At 40.0% G+C, this 18,355-nt stretch overlaps 1 protein-coding gene across 2 annotated transcripts in view; it reads right to left on the bottom strand.

Annotated features, from left to right (window-relative positions):
• Positions 1-18,355, bottom strand: part of AREL1 (apoptosis resistant E3 ubiquitin protein ligase 1) — a 45,566-nt gene that overhangs the window by 20,192 nt on the left and 7,019 nt on the right. For both annotated transcript variants that reach the window (XM_041758832.1, XM_041758833.1), the window contains exons 2-5: positions 8,704-9,017; positions 4,318-4,378; positions 2,787-3,013; positions 1,330-1,567 (exon numbers count right to left, since the gene is read on the bottom strand). In XM_041758832.1, the coding sequence (XP_041614766.1) occupies positions 1,330-1,567; positions 2,787-3,013; positions 4,318-4,333 (481 nt within the window). In that variant the 5' untranslated portion in view covers positions 4,334-4,378; positions 8,704-9,017. The remainder of the gene's footprint in view (positions 1-1,329; positions 1,568-2,786; positions 3,014-4,317; positions 4,379-8,703; positions 9,018-18,355) is intronic.

Genomic DNA, 18,355 nt, shown 5'->3' with positions numbered 1-18,355 from the left:
TCTCTGCCTCTCTCTCTCTCTCTGTGACTATTATAAATAAATAAAAATTTAAAAATAAATAAATAAATAAAATCTTTACCAAAAAAAGGGGGCTGATACATATTGTAAGGATATGACCCGTTATCCACTGGTGGCAAGGAGGTGGGGTGATGATAACTCCTGTGGAAACGAGTCTGTGAGTGAGTCACTGAAGTAAAGGAGGAGGTACATGGAGAAGGAAATGGCTTGGGAACCACCCTGTCCACAGCCTTCCTCTGTAAGAAAAGAAAACCGAGGACCAGTCAAGCAAAGATACATAAATCTTAAGACCCCTCTTCTTACGGTTTGACTCCAAAAGGTTCTCAAAGTCCTCTCATTTCTGTGGATACCAACCTGGCCAGTACTTAATGACACCCTTAAAAGGAAGCCAAGGCAGGGCACACAGAGCAGATAGGATCTTTATACACTGAACAGATTTGCTGCAGAATTAGAAGTCAGAGATTGTACCTTTAGGCTTCAAAGTCAGTGAGCACCTATTATCTGGCATAAAGGAGATGAGTGGGGAAAAAAGTAGAGACCGAGTTCTCAATTCTTAGATACCAGCAGCTCGGGCAGACACTCTGCCATGAGAAGTAACACACATATGGGTGGCAAGGGTGGAATTAGGGTAAGGGGCTTTTACTTGAAAAGATTTCAAAAATCAGAAGAATTTGCCTTTCATCTATCCTGGCACCCTTACCCCTTAAGAAATCACTAGGCCGATGACCCAACAATTCTACTCATAGAGAAATAAAACCGTACATCCACACAAAAACTTGGACACAAGAATTCACAGCAGCCAAAAGCAAAAACAGCCCCAAATGTCCATCAATTGACGAATGGATAAATAAAAGGTGGTATAGCCACACAATAGAATGTCATTTAGCAGTAAAAAGAAATGAAGTCCTGATTCATGCTATAACATGAATAAACCTTAAAAGCACTATGTTAAGTCAAAGAGGTAGTCACAAAAGGTCATATATTTTATGATTACACTTATATAAAATGTCTGGAGTAGGCCAATCTACAGAATGGATAAAGGGTTACTTAGGGATGGAGAGGTTTGGGGAAAATGCGAAGTGACTGTGAACGGGTACAGGATTTCTTTTTGGGGTGACGAAAATGCTCTAAAACTGACTGGTGCTGGCTGTGCAACTCTGAGTTTTTAAAGCTGTGAAACTGTGTATTTTAACTGGATGAATTATGTGGTGTGGGCATTAAATCTTAATAAAGGTGTATTGTTACAAAGCGAGGCAGGAAAATAAAGGAAGATAAGGATGGGGAAAGGGAGGCAAAAAAGAAGGAACATACCAGGCTGAAAAATCTTATAGTAGGGACTGTAGGCCACATTTAATCCACCAAGCTTCACTGAGATTTCGTAACGGCCTGCCCTGCGCACGGTGAAGGCCACTTTGACCACATTGGAACGGGGCTCCTGGAGGACCTCCTGGGTCACTGGAATCTCCACGGCCAGCTCAACGTGGGAGATGTGAATTCTCAGTCCCACAGGCCTATGTGCTGGGAAAGGTTGCCCGTTCTTGTAGAACAACTGCGGTGAGGAGATGAGGGGCCCATATTAGGGAACAGGAGGAGAAAACCATTTCCCACCTAACTCAAGGGAGTGTGGGGAGGGAGGAGGCGGCTGGCAGATCCCAGTACCCACTGGTTCTTCCACTCCTGCTCACAGGCCTGGAGAGAAACAGCACAGCTCAGAGAAAACATTAAATCATGAACAAGTTCTTAATTTGTTCACAAGACGGGGATAAAATGTACTGCTGAATCCATTCTGACTTGACATTTCTGAGCTGCAAATGCTGCCTCCTCTGTATACCCAGTCCTTATTATTATATTATCACTGTTAACCCGAAATGTGAAGGTAAGTTAGTAGGCACCACTTGGCGCTGAGCAAGCTAACACACCAGGCAGGGCTGGCAGAGGGTGCGGGGTGGGGTGGGGTGGGGTGGGGTGGGGTGGGTGGTTCAGGCCATCAGCCTAGTAGAATGCTGCAGTGAAGTCATGGGGGTTGGGAACAAACTGTTCTGTAAAGGGCCAAAGTAGATATTTTGGCTTTGTGGGTTATACACAGCTACTCAATTCAACTGTGGTTAACTATTCAAGTGTAAAAGCAGCCACAGGCAACACAGGAAGATGAATGGGTGTGTCTGTGTTCTAATAAAAGTGTATTTACAGACACAAGAGGTGGGCCTGATTTGGCCCCTCAGGCCATAGTTTGCCAACCCCCAATCTATCACAGCTATCCTTTTTGGTAATATCCTTTTCATTTGGAAAAAGCAACATTAAGTTTTATACATCTTCAGAGTTAAACACCCACTAAACCAAAATAATAGAGAAATTTGTGACCCTTCCAGATATTCACAATTGCCTGGGAATTGCCATATTAACAGGTCCTTGGGAATGGCTGAAAAACAAGGAAACACGTTTTTAACATTTCAGGCCAGCACTACCAACAGACTGAACAGGGCTCTGGAAAGCAAGTGATTCTGAAAACCCAATGGGGGGTAGCCTGGGTGGCTCAGCAGTTTAGTGCCACCTTCAGCCCAAGGCCTGATCCTGGAGACCCAGAATCGAGTCCCACGTCAGGCTCCCTACATGGAGCCTGCTTCTCCCTCTGCCTGTGTCTCTGCCCAACCCTCCACCCACCCCCCCGCCCCATGTCTCTCATGAATAAATTAGTAAAAATCTTTAAAAAAAAAAAAAAAAGAAAGAAAGAAAACCCAATGGGTATGGAGACAGAAACATTCCCTTACATGCACTCGGAAGGCCATGCTGTGGCCCACCTCATAGGGGTCCTTCCAATCCCAGGAGACTTTGCAAGACCGGGGATCCAGGTAATTTCCCCGCACGTAGTCATAAATCGTCCGGTCCCCTCTGCGCTCACGGTCCTCATTCTGGAGGAAGCTGACTACCCGTGCGGCAAGCTCAAAGAGGAACTTAATTGTGAAGAAGAATGCAACCACAGACACTGTGATCCCACCTATGTAAAAGAGAGAACACACATACCACCTGCCAGTTACACATTATAGCCTCTCATTGTAGAAAAGGCCAGTCATCTTTCAAAAATTAAGTCAGGATGAGAGAACAAGACTTCTGAAGAAACACTGTACTAGGGCGCCTGTGTGGCTTAGTCAGTTAAGCATCTGCTTCCAGCTCAGGTCATGATTCCGGGGTCCTGGGATTGAGCCCCACATCTGGCTCCCTGCTCAGCAGGAAGTTGCTTCTCCCTCTCTCTCTCACTCCCCCTGCTTGTGCTCTCTCACTCCTTGTGTGAAATAAATAAATAAAATCTTTAAAAATAAAAAACACTGTACTGGGTCACTACCTCTGTAGGTGAAGAGAAGAACTTCTAAGATTTTATTTACTTATTTATTTATTTATTTATTTATTTAGAGAGCACGTGACAGCAGGGGGAGAGGCAGAGTGATAGAGAGAGAGAGAGAATCTCAGGCAGACTCTGCACTGAACATGGACCTCGACTCGGGGCTTGATCCCACAACCCTGAGATCACGATCTAAGCTGAAACCAAGAGCCAGATACTTAACTGACTGTACCACCCAGGTGCCTCGAAAAAAGGAACTTCTATACCAGGAGTCAGACAAACAGGCCAAATCCCAACCACTGCCTGTTTTTATAAATAAAGTTTTATTAGAATATTGCCCCACCTATTCATTTACATATTGTCTAGCACTGCTTTTGCCTTAAGCCAGCAGAATTCAGTAGTTGTGACATAGCCTGTATGTCTGGGAACCCGAAATACTTACTCTTTGGCCCTTTATGGAAAAGGTCTGCCAACCCTAGTTCTATACCATTGGCCTATTGAATGTGCAACCCCCAACTTCCTGCACGTGCTAGGCCCTCACAGGAGTCAGGGAAAAGAACGTCAATTCTATTCCCTCCATTTGAAAGTCTTCCCCTCTCTTGTCCACTTGGCAAAAGCCCTCCCCAATCCTCACCTGCGTGAGGAGTTCCTGCTCCTGGGCTCCCTCAAACTCTCACATGTTATGGCTTTTCTCCCCCTTCGTGTTACAAACTTCTTGAAGGCAGATTTTTACCTTATTCGACTTTGCCTCGGCAGGAAACAGTGTCTGGCACAGACCAGAATTACTCCATAAATATTTCCCAAATGAATGAATTCCACTGCCAGCTCTGTGAAGGTACATTCTGGCATGGGTAGAAATACTTCTAAGTCTATTTTCAAGGGGAAAGGGATAGACTGAGAAGCAAAAAGGATGCAGCAACCCTAACAAAAAGCTAATAAAGAGAGCTTTTGCCATAACATACCAATAACGTAAAACATCAGGTCCCTTCAATGCCGACGGACAGCCGAGGATCACAGCTGCAGCTGCAAAAGAAAACTTGTTTAGTTCTTTCTCCAACTCTCCCTTACAGCCATCTCAGAGAGAGACAAAGAACATATGACTTGAATTGAGTGACTCAAGCCTTACTATCCTTGTCCTCTCTAGCCTGACAGGTGCCCTATAACAAATGTCAGCAAAACAGTGACTGCATCACTCCTAAAGTCTTCCAATCTACGACCACCCTAGGAATACCACCAACAGCCACTTGCTTGCTTTAGTGCTCATTACAAAATGCAATAAGATGGCTTTTATCTTCTTAGATCCAGGGCCCCAAGACAGTTTCCCTCCCCCATGCAAAGTAGTGCTAATTAACACAAGCAAAGAGGATAATGGAATCACTTTCCCCTTCTATTTGCCTTCTGGAAGTAATTCATCTGAGTAGAAATAGTTATATCAAATGGGGATTTTTAAAAGTATTATTATCATCATGTTGGCACTATGTAATTAAAGTAAACCACAAGGTCGTCCCAATAATAAGCAGTGGGCATGGAAGAGGTCATTTTTGCTGTTACCAATTAGACAACAGGTCTTATGGAAGATGAGCTTAGCAGAAGGGCCAAGGACAGGAACAAAAGGAGGAGACTATATTTATCCTAAGTGATGCCTGTCAAGGTCAGAACAATTCAAACAGGGGCCAGAGTTTGAGGGGAAACTTTCACTGTTATTAAACTTTTTCCAGAATAAGACTTTAATCGCCATTACTTGAACTTAAGGTATTACCAAGGAAAAATGCAATGTACATTGACATTGGTATCTTATCACTGAGTTTGACTTTAGTATAGTCTATAAGAGCTCTTCCCTCTACAATGCAGTGGAGTCATTCTTTTCAAGTCAATGTATATTAAGGTTATCAACATTAACTCAACCCAGTACCTTTTATCAGCAATAGAATATTACTCAGAGACAAGACAGCTGAAAGGCTATCTAGGCTCAAGTCTGGGAGGGACCAAAACAAGTCTTGTTCTGTTTTTTAAATAGGATATGCATTTATATCTAACTGTACTGGAAAACTTTAAAAGAATGAAAATGGCCATCAGTTCCTCTGACAGTAACAATATTCCCAACAGAATCCACAGACAGTAGACAAATTACTTTGGCAAGCAACCATACCACATTTCATAGAAATCTTTATTTAGACTGGCATCTAAAGTCCTACTAGAAAAGAGATCCACACAGGGAACATAACACAGTCTGTATACAGAGATTAGGCTGCTCCCAGGAGGGTCTATTATAAAGAGACAATATATAGACCCAAAAGTTGGGATCACAACTACTGAGCCTCTTTCCCAAACAAGTATCTCATCTCCTGGGACCGTATGCTGAAAGCTGTTTTCATCTCTCAAAAAAGCATCTGTCTGCACCTCACAGGATGCGGATGATACCGCTGACTTTGTAGAAACCAAACTGGCAGATGAACTGTCTGAAGTCCTCCCTCAGTTGGATGCCATCCAATCTGATCCTGGATATGAAAATATGGTCCTTAGCAAAGTTATAACACTCAGCAGAAAATAAAGTGTATGTGGCTGATGTTAGAGGACTTAGAAGAACAAGAGCAATGCCAATTGTATGGCAAGTATCATGAGGGCCAAGAAAATTGCCATGTGCTATCTCTTGACAACTATAACATTTCCTGGGAGAGGCAGTGGATAAGCAGTGAGTCACAGGCCTGCAGACCAGTTCCAAGGCTGAAATTGCGTGACCTGTCCAGGATTCAGAATTCTCATTGCTATAGAAAGAGTTGAGGTTTAGCCATTTCCATGGCACCATATCCTTTAGTGTTGCACAACTTCAATATAACTCCCCATAGCCATCAGGACTCTAAAATCAAACAGTACAGCAAACAGCCTCAGTCCTCATGAAGCTAGCAGTAATGAGCTTGACCTTGCTGAGTCCTTGTCCATTTTTTCCTCATTCACTTATTTCTCAGCCAAATTGTTACCACTGATCCAGAACACTGAGATTTTTTCCAGTAGGTCAATTCTACATTTGCACTCCAATTCCTTTTATTATTTAAAACTGTGCATACCTGTCACCACTTTTTCCCAAACGACCCTCCTCTCTTCTCCTGGAAACCTCCTTGTGGTGAGGGAATTAGCTCTGTCGATTCATTACCCCTTGATTGACCTTTATGAAGTATTCCACTTCTCTATAGTAGCTCTCAACAACCTCCCTGACAGTATCTACCCATCTCTCAACTGGTCTCATTTTGAACTTGCCTTCCTTCTACGTCTTCCTCCTGTCTTGTTCCTCTTGAAGGCTGTCACAAACCTTCCTATCTTTATCACTTAGATCACTTTTATTCGAGATTTCACTTCCATTCTGTAAGCACTTTCTGTCCTCTTCCTGACCCTGGTTAAGGCTCTCTCTGCTCGGTCTCCATTCTCTTCCCCACCCACAATATTCCCCTTGGCTCCTTCTCCTGCAATACCTTGTTGCCATCCTGTGATCTACCTGACTCGCATCCTTTCCACCTGGACATCCAAGCTCTGAAACATCCTATCTCCATGCTTTGCAAAAGTCACTTCCTCTGCTTCCACTTACCACTCCCCTCTCATGTCTCTATGAAATCTCCTAACCCTGAAGTCTAGGGAAAACCCTGTCTCCCCTCCCTGAAATCTTCCCTGAGCCTCAACTTAGAAATTCCATTCCTCCTCTGAATTTGCACATTATTCTATTATTTATCTTATGGCACTGATATTCTCTTTCATTTTAGCCCCGTATTTATTTTCCATTTCAGAGTGGTAAATAACATGAGGCAAAGACTCATCTTTAAAATTCTCCATGGCATCCAACAGAACTGCCTATAGTAGCTGCAAGAAATATGAATAAGGTATCTGAATTATCGGATAGGGTCAAACGTTTGTTCTTTCCTTTGTCCAGAATGCCTTAAGGATCAGGGATTTTTCTTGATGGGACCTCCTTTCTGATACAGTTTTTAAAGACTTCTCTAAGTGGCAGTATCTTCACTTAACCACGGATTATAAACTCTTCAGACCACAAGTTACCAGTTTGCTTCAGTTCTACAAGTATGTACCAAATACCCACAACTACCCCATAGGTTCTTATGCATGGCATGGTATCTGGCTTTATGATTCTATCTCCCTTATCTTGAGCTTTTATTTTTCCATAACAGCTTCTATAGTACCCTCCATTTTCTGCTGTTCACACTTCTGCTTCATAAAATTAGTTTGGAACTCTTCCCAAGACTAATTCAAGCGCAAAGAAGCAGTATGTAAAGCCTCTGCCATACTAATTCTTGCCATTCAGCTACCTGAGTATTTTGTTTTCAAGTTCATCTCTTTAGTATCTTGCTCTCATAAAACTCAGCAAACTGTGTGATACTCTAAGTTAGCAGAATAACAGTAGTAGTAGTAAAGTAATACTCCCCACCCTGATTGAGCCACTTATGATAGGCCAAACACTACATTGTTTATATGTGTTAGCTAAGTAGTTGTCCCCATGACAACTTGGTAAAATAAACACTATTATTCTCATTTTACAGATTAAGAAACACACACACACACAAGCTGAATTTGGAAAGTTAACCTGAACATCTTCCAGCTGGTTAAGTGACAGAGCTGAGACTCAAGTCTGCGCCTAACTCTGAAACCCAATGTTCTAAGCCTAACACTAAATCATGACAAAAAATGGAGTCATGGCAATTGTGAGGTGTTTGGGAAGAGGAGAAAGATTAAAAAAAAAAAAAAAAAACCAGGTAAAAGAAAGTATGAAAAACATTACTTAATCTTACTGTGAGGAATCCCACCAGGAGATTAAAATTAGAAAAATAAATGCTTATGGCCCTTTTTAAAAATCTTGAAATAAAAATAAAGCATGACAAAGGAAAATGGAATGCAGTACCAATTATCTAATGCAGAAATATCACTTGCTTACTAAAAGATCCCGGGCCAGTTGCTTAATACTACAGTCCTTTGGCTCACATTGCCTACAAAAGGTGGGGGAGAGGGAACACTTGAAAGTACCTGCCTCAAGGGAATGTCAGAAAATTGACTAACATACCTATTCTAAAATTCTTTGCTTTTTTTAGGAGCCTAAAGATTTGTGATTATAATGCCAAATATATTTTAACCCTGGCACTGGAGATGAGTGATGAAAAAGTCACTTCCTAGAAACAGAGAACTGATTTCTTCATTCTCAAAGGTGCTCTGGGTGGGGGGCAGATGGAGTATTCTAACTGCAACTACGCACTTCAGCAGTGATTCCTTGCTGAAAAGGTTTAGATGCTGGTTACTGAGTCTGTGTTCTGTATCCCAATAACAAGTGAGTTTTAACTAGTCTATGGTCTTACCTTGAAACGAGGGCCCATGTTCTGGGAACGAAGGGGGGTACTTCTATTCACCAAAGCAGGCAACTTTTGGCACCATTCACCTCGTCCTCCAACCTCCACAGGAAAAAGAATCGCGGCAAGGTCAACGGAAAGTGTCTGTCCATTGGACATTCACTGAAGCTGCGTCACTGAAGCATAGGGTCAGTATTTCTGGAACGGACTGGATGAATTCCAGGATGGAGAAATTGAGCCCCAAAACTATTATCCTGGACTTCTCTCTAGTGCAGGGTGCAATCGACTGCCAAAGGATGCATCTGTCCTCTTGTCCCAGGATCCTACTCAACAGAGAAAAAAGTGTCAGTGGAAGAAGTTTTTATTTCTGAAAGAGAATCCCCAGAAAACATCAAAGAGGAGGTAGATAGGATGGGCAGAGGAAATTCTGGGACACTAAAAATAAATAAGGCCTGGTAAACTCGGAGTGGGCTTTCCCAGCTAAAACTACCCACACACAAAAAAGGCCAGTGGCAACCTCACTGCCTTAACTGTGTCACTCCCCAAAAGGAAACTACAGCACTTCAGTTGATTCCAATCCTTCAAGAGAAGTTAGTAAGGCACAGATTTAAAAAGTGAGCCTCATCACTTATCACATGCCCAATTCCAGTTTAATGGGACTGGAGCATAGGGTGTGGGGGTATGGTGAAGAGAAATGAGACCACAGGATAGGTGGGGACACATTACAGAGGGCCTTATTATGCCACAGAAGCAATCAAAGTAATATTCAGTTCGAAAGGGGAAACCACCCAAAAGCTTTAAAACCTATGTGCCTATGCAGTCTGCTGCCTTTGCACCCATGGCTGCATTTCTAAGACATAGTGAAACAACACTAACTTTATTTTTTAAATAGTAAAATTTACTGACCAGGAAAAAAAGTCTGTGAACTTTCAAGATAAAGTCACTAAGTAAAGTCTAGTAAAGTCAGTGTGTAACTCAAAGACATTTGAGTTATAGTCATTTATAAACTAAATATAGCAGAAGAGGGATTATGGCAAAGCATACACAAACAACCACCATAAAACAAATAAGAAGCTACTCATCATTACAAAAAAAGATTCTCTTTCCACATGGTGGGAACCGTGCTCAGTTCTTCATCTATATTAACTCACAACCTCAGGACAAATAGAATTATCCCCATTTTACAGATGAGGAAACTGAAGTACCTTTTCAAGATTATGTACCATTAAGTAGTAGAGCTAAGTCAAACCCAGACAACCTGGACCCAGAATCCATGCTTTTAATGACTACCCTACTGCCTCCCTCCCCTGGGAAACCAAGAAAGAAAACCCACAGTGCTAGTAAGAACAGCAGAATGGAATGAGTGAAGGCCAGCAGATCAAACAAGTTAGCAAACTTTTATAATTAAAAATAAACAAGTATATGTATTTATTTTAAAATATGGTGACAGAATTGCCAAGTACATGAGCCAAAAACTGGGTCAACTAGCAACTGGAATCAGCTTAAAGGATCCACAAACAAGATAAGTTCCATAAACTATAGGAGCTCTACTAGAATGCTATCTAAGCATTAAAAAATGACACCTTTTAAGGAATAAAGAAAGAAATTTCCCACAAATAAAATGCTAAATAAAAAGCAAGCACAACATTATTTAGATAGCATGAGCCCAATTTTTAAAATGTTACATTACATACAAAAGGCTAGACAGAACATAAAAATATTTAAAGTCGTCATGTCTTGGTGTACGGAATTATAAATAATTTTTATTTTCTGCCTCTTACAGTGTTTTCCAAATTCTTACTGATGTAAGAACCTATTAAAAGTTTCTACTTCTGGAAAACAAATAACTTATGGGGAGAGAACAGGCAAGTTATCCTTTTTCAAATGAGAGTATAAGAAATTAGCTAAAAATAATAGAAGGTACTGAAATTTTATTTCTATTCATTATGATCTTAGTGGGTCTCCAGCCCTGTAATCAGCCATTTAGTTATTAAATAACTCCTAGTTCTTTCTTTAAGTAGTCTTTTTTGTTTGTTTGTTTTAAGATTTTATTTACTAGAGAGAGAGAAAAAAAGAGAGGGAAGGAACAGAGGCAGAGGGAGAAGGAGAAGCAGATTCCCAGCTAAAGAGACAGCACCCCAATGCATGGGGCTTGATCCCAGGATCCTGGAATCATGACCTGAGCCAAAGGCAGATGCTTAACCAACTGAGCCACCTAGGTGTCCAAATAACTCACGGTTCTAACATCATTTTTACTGCACCCCACCATGAACCTACTACCCATGATAATGCTTCATTCAGTGTCTCTAGTAAGCCTCAAAATTCAAATCAAGCACCCTCCCCCTTCCTGGTCCGATTCTCAGGCCCCTGTGAGGATTGCCCCCCTGCCACGCAGACCCTATCACTTGCTCCTCTGTGATACTCCTATGTTGAAAATACCTCTATTATAACATGTATTAGCCTGTAGTTGTTGTACTGTATAGTAGTCTCTCCTAATGAATTCAGGGATCTCTAAGGATACTGACTGGGTCTTACTCATCTTTGTCTCCTAGTAGCTAGTATGCTATTCAGTTTATTTCCATCTGTACTTTGATAAGGGCCCCCAAGTGATTCCTACACACATTAAAGTCTGAGAAGCTCGGTCTAAGCTATAGAGCAGTCCCTCCGAGAAGCGACCCGATATTCGGTATCTCTAACGGACTCACAGGGAGTGTTGATGCTGCTGGTTTACAGATCATGCTTTTGGGAGCAAAGGTCTAGGGCAGGAGTTGGCAAACTACAGCCTGTAGGCCAAGTCCAGACAGCTGCTTTTTTCAGAAGAAAAAAAAAGGTGAACACAGCCAAGTTCATTCGTTTACATATGGTCTATGACTGCTTTTGCACAAGAGGAAAGTCGAGTAGCTGCAGAAACTCGTGGTCTATAAAGTTTTCCTATCTGACCCTTTACAAAAAAAAAAGTTTACCAATCTCTAGAATAGAGGTCTCAGTCTTAAAGCTACATAACTGCTTAATATAAATGAACTCATTTTTATAAATCAAAAAAAGCATAAAATCATTTTCTTCTAGTTCTACTGTCCCCTCTTAGGAAAAGAGCTATAAAACTTGCAACATTATGCAAATATTTCTCCTGGCTAATTTCAACTGTTATTTAAAAGTTTTATGCCTCCCATACCCCAAGTAGGAATTTTATACAATCATTTCCCCAAAGTACATGTTTCCTACAATTACACTTGCATTTATCCAGGCTATAATTTCCTAAAACCAGTACCTCAAGGACCAATACCATATCCAGGTTTCTAAAATTATTACAATATATATTACTGACTCAGGGTCTACTTTTAAACTTTTAAAGTCATGGCATTTAAAGTCATGAAAAAAATGGTGTGAAAGTCCACTTTGGAATTCTGGTGTATAAAGAAAAGCAGCAATGGCAGCACACAATCACCCAACTATCATCCACAGAGTCCGACAAAGAAAGATGAGACAAAAGAAAGATGTTGGCTTTGGAAAATGTAGTCTTCAGGATTCTCTATACAGAAGCACCAGCCACAAGCCCAGGAAAATCAAATCTTAAAAAAACAAAATCATTCAATTAAAAGAGGCCCACAGTTTAGAGTGATCTAAGTAGGTTCCAAGAAACAAAGTGCGCCATCAGATACTTCAGATTATTAGTTTACGTTTTCCTTTGCTTAATTTCAGCCTTGGTTTATTCTCCACCAAATCCCACCATAAGAGATCACCCTCCCCCATCAAGTTTATTCTCGTGAGATATTTATACAGTTGTGTATTCCTGCTATCTCAGTTCAGCCAAGTTATACGGTTTTCATTTATATTCTTCCCTCATCAGTCAGCCCCTCCAGTCTCTTAATCATTCCTGTGGGTCTTCTGTGAACTCTCTCCAGCTGGTCCCCAGTGATCTGGTAATGAGGTGCCTCCAACTGACTGCAGCCTTCCAGAAACAGCCTTGTTAGAGCAAAGATGAGCTCACCCTCCTCAGTTCCATGACATAATACTCCTGAGTAGATAATCCCCCACATCACAGCAAGCTAGCATACTGCCATATTAGACTATAACCCCATTCCATGCTTCCCAGATTTGGGCATTGGAGCATGTCAACGTGCTGGAAGCCAGAGGGTAAATGGTACAAGTTCCTGCAGCAACCATTCACTGGAGGATGAGGTGGGTGGGGAGAAAAAAGTATTTTCATCTTAAAACACTCACACATAATGGAATAGGATGCAAATTTTGCATTAATTTCTAAAATATGGGTATGTTCATAATATTCAGATACTTGATACTGGAGGCAGAAAAGCTGCTTGGGGCTCTACTCCCAACTCCTAAGGAGTTACATGCCCACTATCCTTTACCACCAAAGGTACTTAACTGCAAACTTTGAAAAGCACTACAGTCCCCACTCAACTTATGGTTCATTACCCCACTACCACCCATCCCATATACCCACATTTTAAATAAAATTTTTTTCTGCTATGTTCCCCCATCCCTGGATATCTATATTTTCTCTTTGCCTAACATAATTTGATAAAACATTGTTTTTAGCAAATTCAGCAAATTCACTGTAATTCACTGACTATAATCTGCCAACATTTTCAGGTTCTTCTGTAAGGTTCATTCTTCATTCATTTCATATTTCTTGAGCATTTGCTATCTGCTAGATAGTGTGCTAAAAGCTAAGGTAACAAGGATAAGTAAGACAGGGTTTTTCTTACCTTGGAACTCTGTCCAAGGTGGGAGATGGACAATACAATGTGGCAAGTACCACAAAAAAAGGAATAAACAATATGTGGAGGGCAAAGGGAAGAGAAAGGTAACTATGCCTGAGAGTGGTTAAGTAATGACAAGAGAGACAGCAGAGCTATTACTTAAGACTGAGCAAACATTGGCAAGGCAGACATAAAAGGACTAGTACCCTAGGCAGAAAAAAAACAGCATAGGCCAAAGCTGAGTCAAGAAAGGGAGTGAAGAAAAAAAAAAAAAGAAGAAAGAAAGGGAGTGAAGAAAAAGGTCAGCATTATGAAAGCAAAGAGTTTAGAAAGACCACCTGGGGCAAACTAAGATGACTGGTTCTCAGCACTGTACGGTAAAGTGCTCAGGAGCATGACTCTTAACTACTGAGTAATCTTGGACAAGCTACTTCTCTTCGGTTGCCTTGGATATAAAATGGAGGTGTCCTAAGAAAAGGAAGGAACTCAGCTGCTCTTGAGTGCAAGATACGGTGCATAAGACAAAGGACTGGAAGAGGCTGGGAACTGGCAGCAGGTGATTGGCAGGATACGGCTTTACGTGCAAACCAGGCTGCCAGCTTATGATGGTAGTTTGTGTCCAGGCCACAATGACAGCCCAGCCGGCAGTAAATTATGAAGATGGCATTGAGTGTACCTGAGGGACTAACTGGTTTTCCAGAGAAATCTTATTTGGAAACAACCAGAGCAACAATCCAAAATACCGAGTGTTCTCTTTTTTTCTCAAGAGTGATGATAAACAAATCTACCTTTACTAAGAACCCACTAAGCGCCCCCACTGTTTGAAGTACTTTACTTATTATCTCACTTAACTAGCAGCAATCACATAAGGTACCTGTATTGTTAGCCATGTTTTATGGACTAGGACACAGAAGCACAGAGAGTTAAAATAACCCGCCCATTGTCACCCAGTTGACAAATGAAAGAGCCAGGCAATGAGATTCCAGAGCCTACACTCAACCAGGAACACTGATGTATCAAGAACCCCAAGAAAGGGGGGGGGGGAAAGATTCTTGGGATAGGAAGAATGAGAGTTCAAGAAATACTTACCCTGGAAATTTCAAAGAATATGACTTCCTTTTAGACTTTAAGCAATCACAACCAAAAAAAACAAAAAACAAAAAAAAACCAAGAGATGTTTTTTAACTAAGGGAGAACGAGGATCACACATTAAAAGAGACTGAAGAGGAGGATAGATCAATCAATGGCTGAGAGTCAAGGAAAATGCTGGTCCAAGGGAGCAGCCGGCACTGGCCGCAAGGCTCGTGGGGGGTGGGGAGGCTAGAGTATGCATTGTTTCCCAGTTAGAGGCAACAGGATTAGTGACCTGTGAGGTCAAAAAGATAAAAGAGAGCAAGAAGCCAAGGACAAATCTGGATTTTTTTATGCTTGGGAGCCTGGATGAATGATGGTGGTGAATTAAGGAGGCAGAGCCAAAGCTTAGGGAAAGATAAAGAGTACAGAACTAAGTCTGCAGTGTCTATGAGATATCCAGGTGAATATATTTACAAGACAAATAGAACTAAGCATCTGAAGCTATGGAGATACCAGTATCTTGAGGGCAGTTAAAAGACACAGGAAATAAAAAGGACTGTCATGCAAAGCAAGCAGACCAAGAAAAAGACCAATTATAGAACCCTGAAGGGATCAGCCTTAAATGTACTCCTCAACCCTCCAAAAAGGAGGTAAAGAGTGAAAAGAAACAATCAGAGAAGAGGGAAAAACTGTATAAGTGGTTACCTGGAGGCAAAAGGAAGTGAGTATTCTAGAAACTGGTGGTCACAGTATTAGAACCAGTAAAGAGTTAGGCCAAACCCTAATCAACCCCAAGGTTTTTTTCCCTTGATTATTTGGAACTATGATTCTCTAATCAAGCAACTCCAAATAAAATGTGTATGTTATTTCCACCTACTCTCATTAATAATACTAGTCTTTTAGCCTAAACTTGACCCAACTTGATAACTAGTAAGCTCTTTGCAACTCAATTCAGGGATATTGATTATTCCAAAATTATTATTTTTATTCCAAAATTATTTTAGTGTCTATAACAAATTCAGATCTGAATTAATCTGAATCCAGTCTCTAATCCTGCAAAAATCACTGGCAAAAAAAAATATTGCCAAAATCAGCTGTATTGACATATAGCTTATATATAGTAAAAGTCACCAATTTAAAGCAAACAATAAGAGCTATGACAATTTTCTGAGGTTATGATATAAAACATAATCATGATACAGAACTTTCATCATCCTAAAGTTTTCTCATGATCCTCTTGTGCAACCACTGATGTGCTTCCTATCACTACAGTTTTGCCTTTTCCATGTGCCAAATGGCATCATATACAAAATGAAGTCTTTTGTGTGTGGCATTTCTTCTTCAATATATTTTAGATCCATATACGTCATTACATGTAGCAGCAGTTCATTTCTCTTTACTGCTGTGTAGTAGTCCATTATAATACAATTCCTTCACCAGTTGAAGGATTTGATTCTATCCAGTTTGGGGCTATTATGGATAAAGATGCTATGAACATTCAAACTGTAAGTCTTGTGTGAACACATGTTTTCATTTCTCTTGGGTAAACAGCTAAAAGAGTGCTGGGTCACATGATAAGTATATATTAAACTTATAAGAAAGTGTTACACTGTTTTCCAGAGCATCTGTATTATCTTGCATTTCTACCAGCAATGTATGAGACCTCCAGTTGTTCACATTTGCCAAAAGTGAATATTGTCGGTCTTTTAAATGTTATCATTCTAAAGCAATCCAATGAGATACAACAATTGCAAATATTTACGTACCCAACTTAATGTAGTTAATAACAAACATAAAGGAAGAAATCAATAATAGTATAATAGTAGGGGACTTTAACACCTCACCTACATCAATGGACAGATCATCCAAAAAGAGAATCAGTAAGGAAACAGTGGCTTTGAATGACACACTGGACCAGATAGATTTAAGAGACATTCCTTCCTAAAATAGCAGAATATGAATTCTTCTCAAGTACACATGGAACATTCTCCAGAATAGATCACATAGTAGGCCACAAAACGAGTTTCTCAACAAATTCAAAAAGATCAAAGTCAAACCATGCATCTTTTCTGACCACAATGCTATAAAACTAGAAATCAACCACAAGAAAAAAATCTGGAAAGAGCACAAATACATAGAGGTTAAAAACATTCTACTAAATTTTACCAATTCTAATAGGTGTGAAGTGGTCCCTCAATCTGGTCTTATTTGCATTTCCATAAGGACTAACAATATGGAAAGTATATTTTCATGTGCTCATTGGCTATTTGTGACACTTCATTGGCACTCAAATTTTTTGCATTTTTTAAAATGGAGCTGTTTGTCCTCTTACTACTTAGTTTTAGAATTCTTTTTTTTTAAAGATTTTATTTATTTATTCATGAATAATAGAGAAAAGCAGAGACATAGGTAGAGGGAGAAGCAGGCTCCCTGATGCAGGACTTGATCCCAGGACCTGAGCCAAAGATTACCACCTGAGCCAAAGGCAGACACTCAACCACTGAGCCACCCAGGTGCCTCAGTAGTTAGAATTTTTTATTTTGCAAACAAGTCCTTTACTAGATATATGTTTGACAAAGATTTTCTGTGATTTGTTTTTAACATTTTCTCAATAGTGCTATTTACAGAATTAAAGTTTTTCACTTGATGAGATCCAACTAATCAATCATCCTCTTTTATAGTTTGTGTTTTTTATAGCCTAACTCAAGGACACAAAATTTCTTCTAGAAATTTTATCCAAAGTTTCACAAACGAAGATTTCTTGTTAAGATATTTAACAAGAGTACACGTGAAAAGATGCTCAAGAGGGATGCCTGGGTGGCTCAGCAGTTGAGCGTCTGTCTTTGGCTCAGGGCATGATCCCAGTCTGGGGATCACTCCACACCAGGCAGACACAGACAGAGGGAGAAAGCAGGCACTGGAGCACTCTCCCTCTGTGTCTCTGCTCATGTTCTCTCTGTGTCTCTAAAATAAATAAATAAATGTTTGGTTTTTTTTTAATAAATAAATCTTAAAAAAAAAAAAAAAAAAAAAGTAGAACTACATGACCCAGTAATTCCACTTCTGGGTATTTACCTGAAGAAAATGGAAATGAATTCAAAAAGATATATGCACTACTATGTTTACTGCAGCATTATTTACAATAGCCAAGACATGGAAGCAAGCCAAGTGTCTGTCAAAAGATGAGTAGATAAAGAAGATACTTTGCGTGTGTATACATATGTAAACATACACATAAATATACACATACCGTATCTTCTTGATATTATATATACATACACATACAAATATGTATAGGTAATGAAATATCCCTCAGTCATAAAAAAAAAAAGAATGAAATCTTGCTATTCAGAGCAACATGGATAGACTCCTAGAGAGTATTATGCTAAGTGAAATAAGTCATACTGAAAAAGACAAATACCATATGATTTCACTTATATGCAGAACAAACAAAACAAACAGAAATAGACTCATAAAATAGAGAACAAGCTGATAGCTGCCAGAGGGGAGGGGTGTGAGTGGATGGGTGAAAATAGGTTTAGGAGATTAAGAGGTACAGCCTTTAAGTTACAAAATAAATTAAGGCACCAAGATGAAAAATACAATATTGTTGACTATATTCCCTATGCTGGAATATCTTTGTGTGGTAACAGATAGTAACTACACTTATCATAGCAGGCATTTCATAATGTGTATAATTGCCCAATCATTATGTTGTACCTAATACATACACAATATATATGTCAACTATAATTTAAAAATACAAAATATATTTTTAACAAGTTTCTTAATCTCCTGCATGCCCTTTATCTCCTTATTTACTCAGTTTATTATTGCTTTGTTTCTTTCAAATTCAACTCTCCACA

This window comes from Vulpes lagopus, chromosome 6 (genome assembly GCF_018345385.1).
Source record: "Vulpes lagopus strain Blue_001 chromosome 6, ASM1834538v1, whole genome shotgun sequence".
NCBI lineage: Eukaryota > Metazoa > Chordata > Mammalia > Carnivora > Canidae > Vulpes > Vulpes lagopus.
Note: the sequence above shows the minus strand (reverse complement) of the source record. Positions and strands in the feature narration are given on the sequence as shown.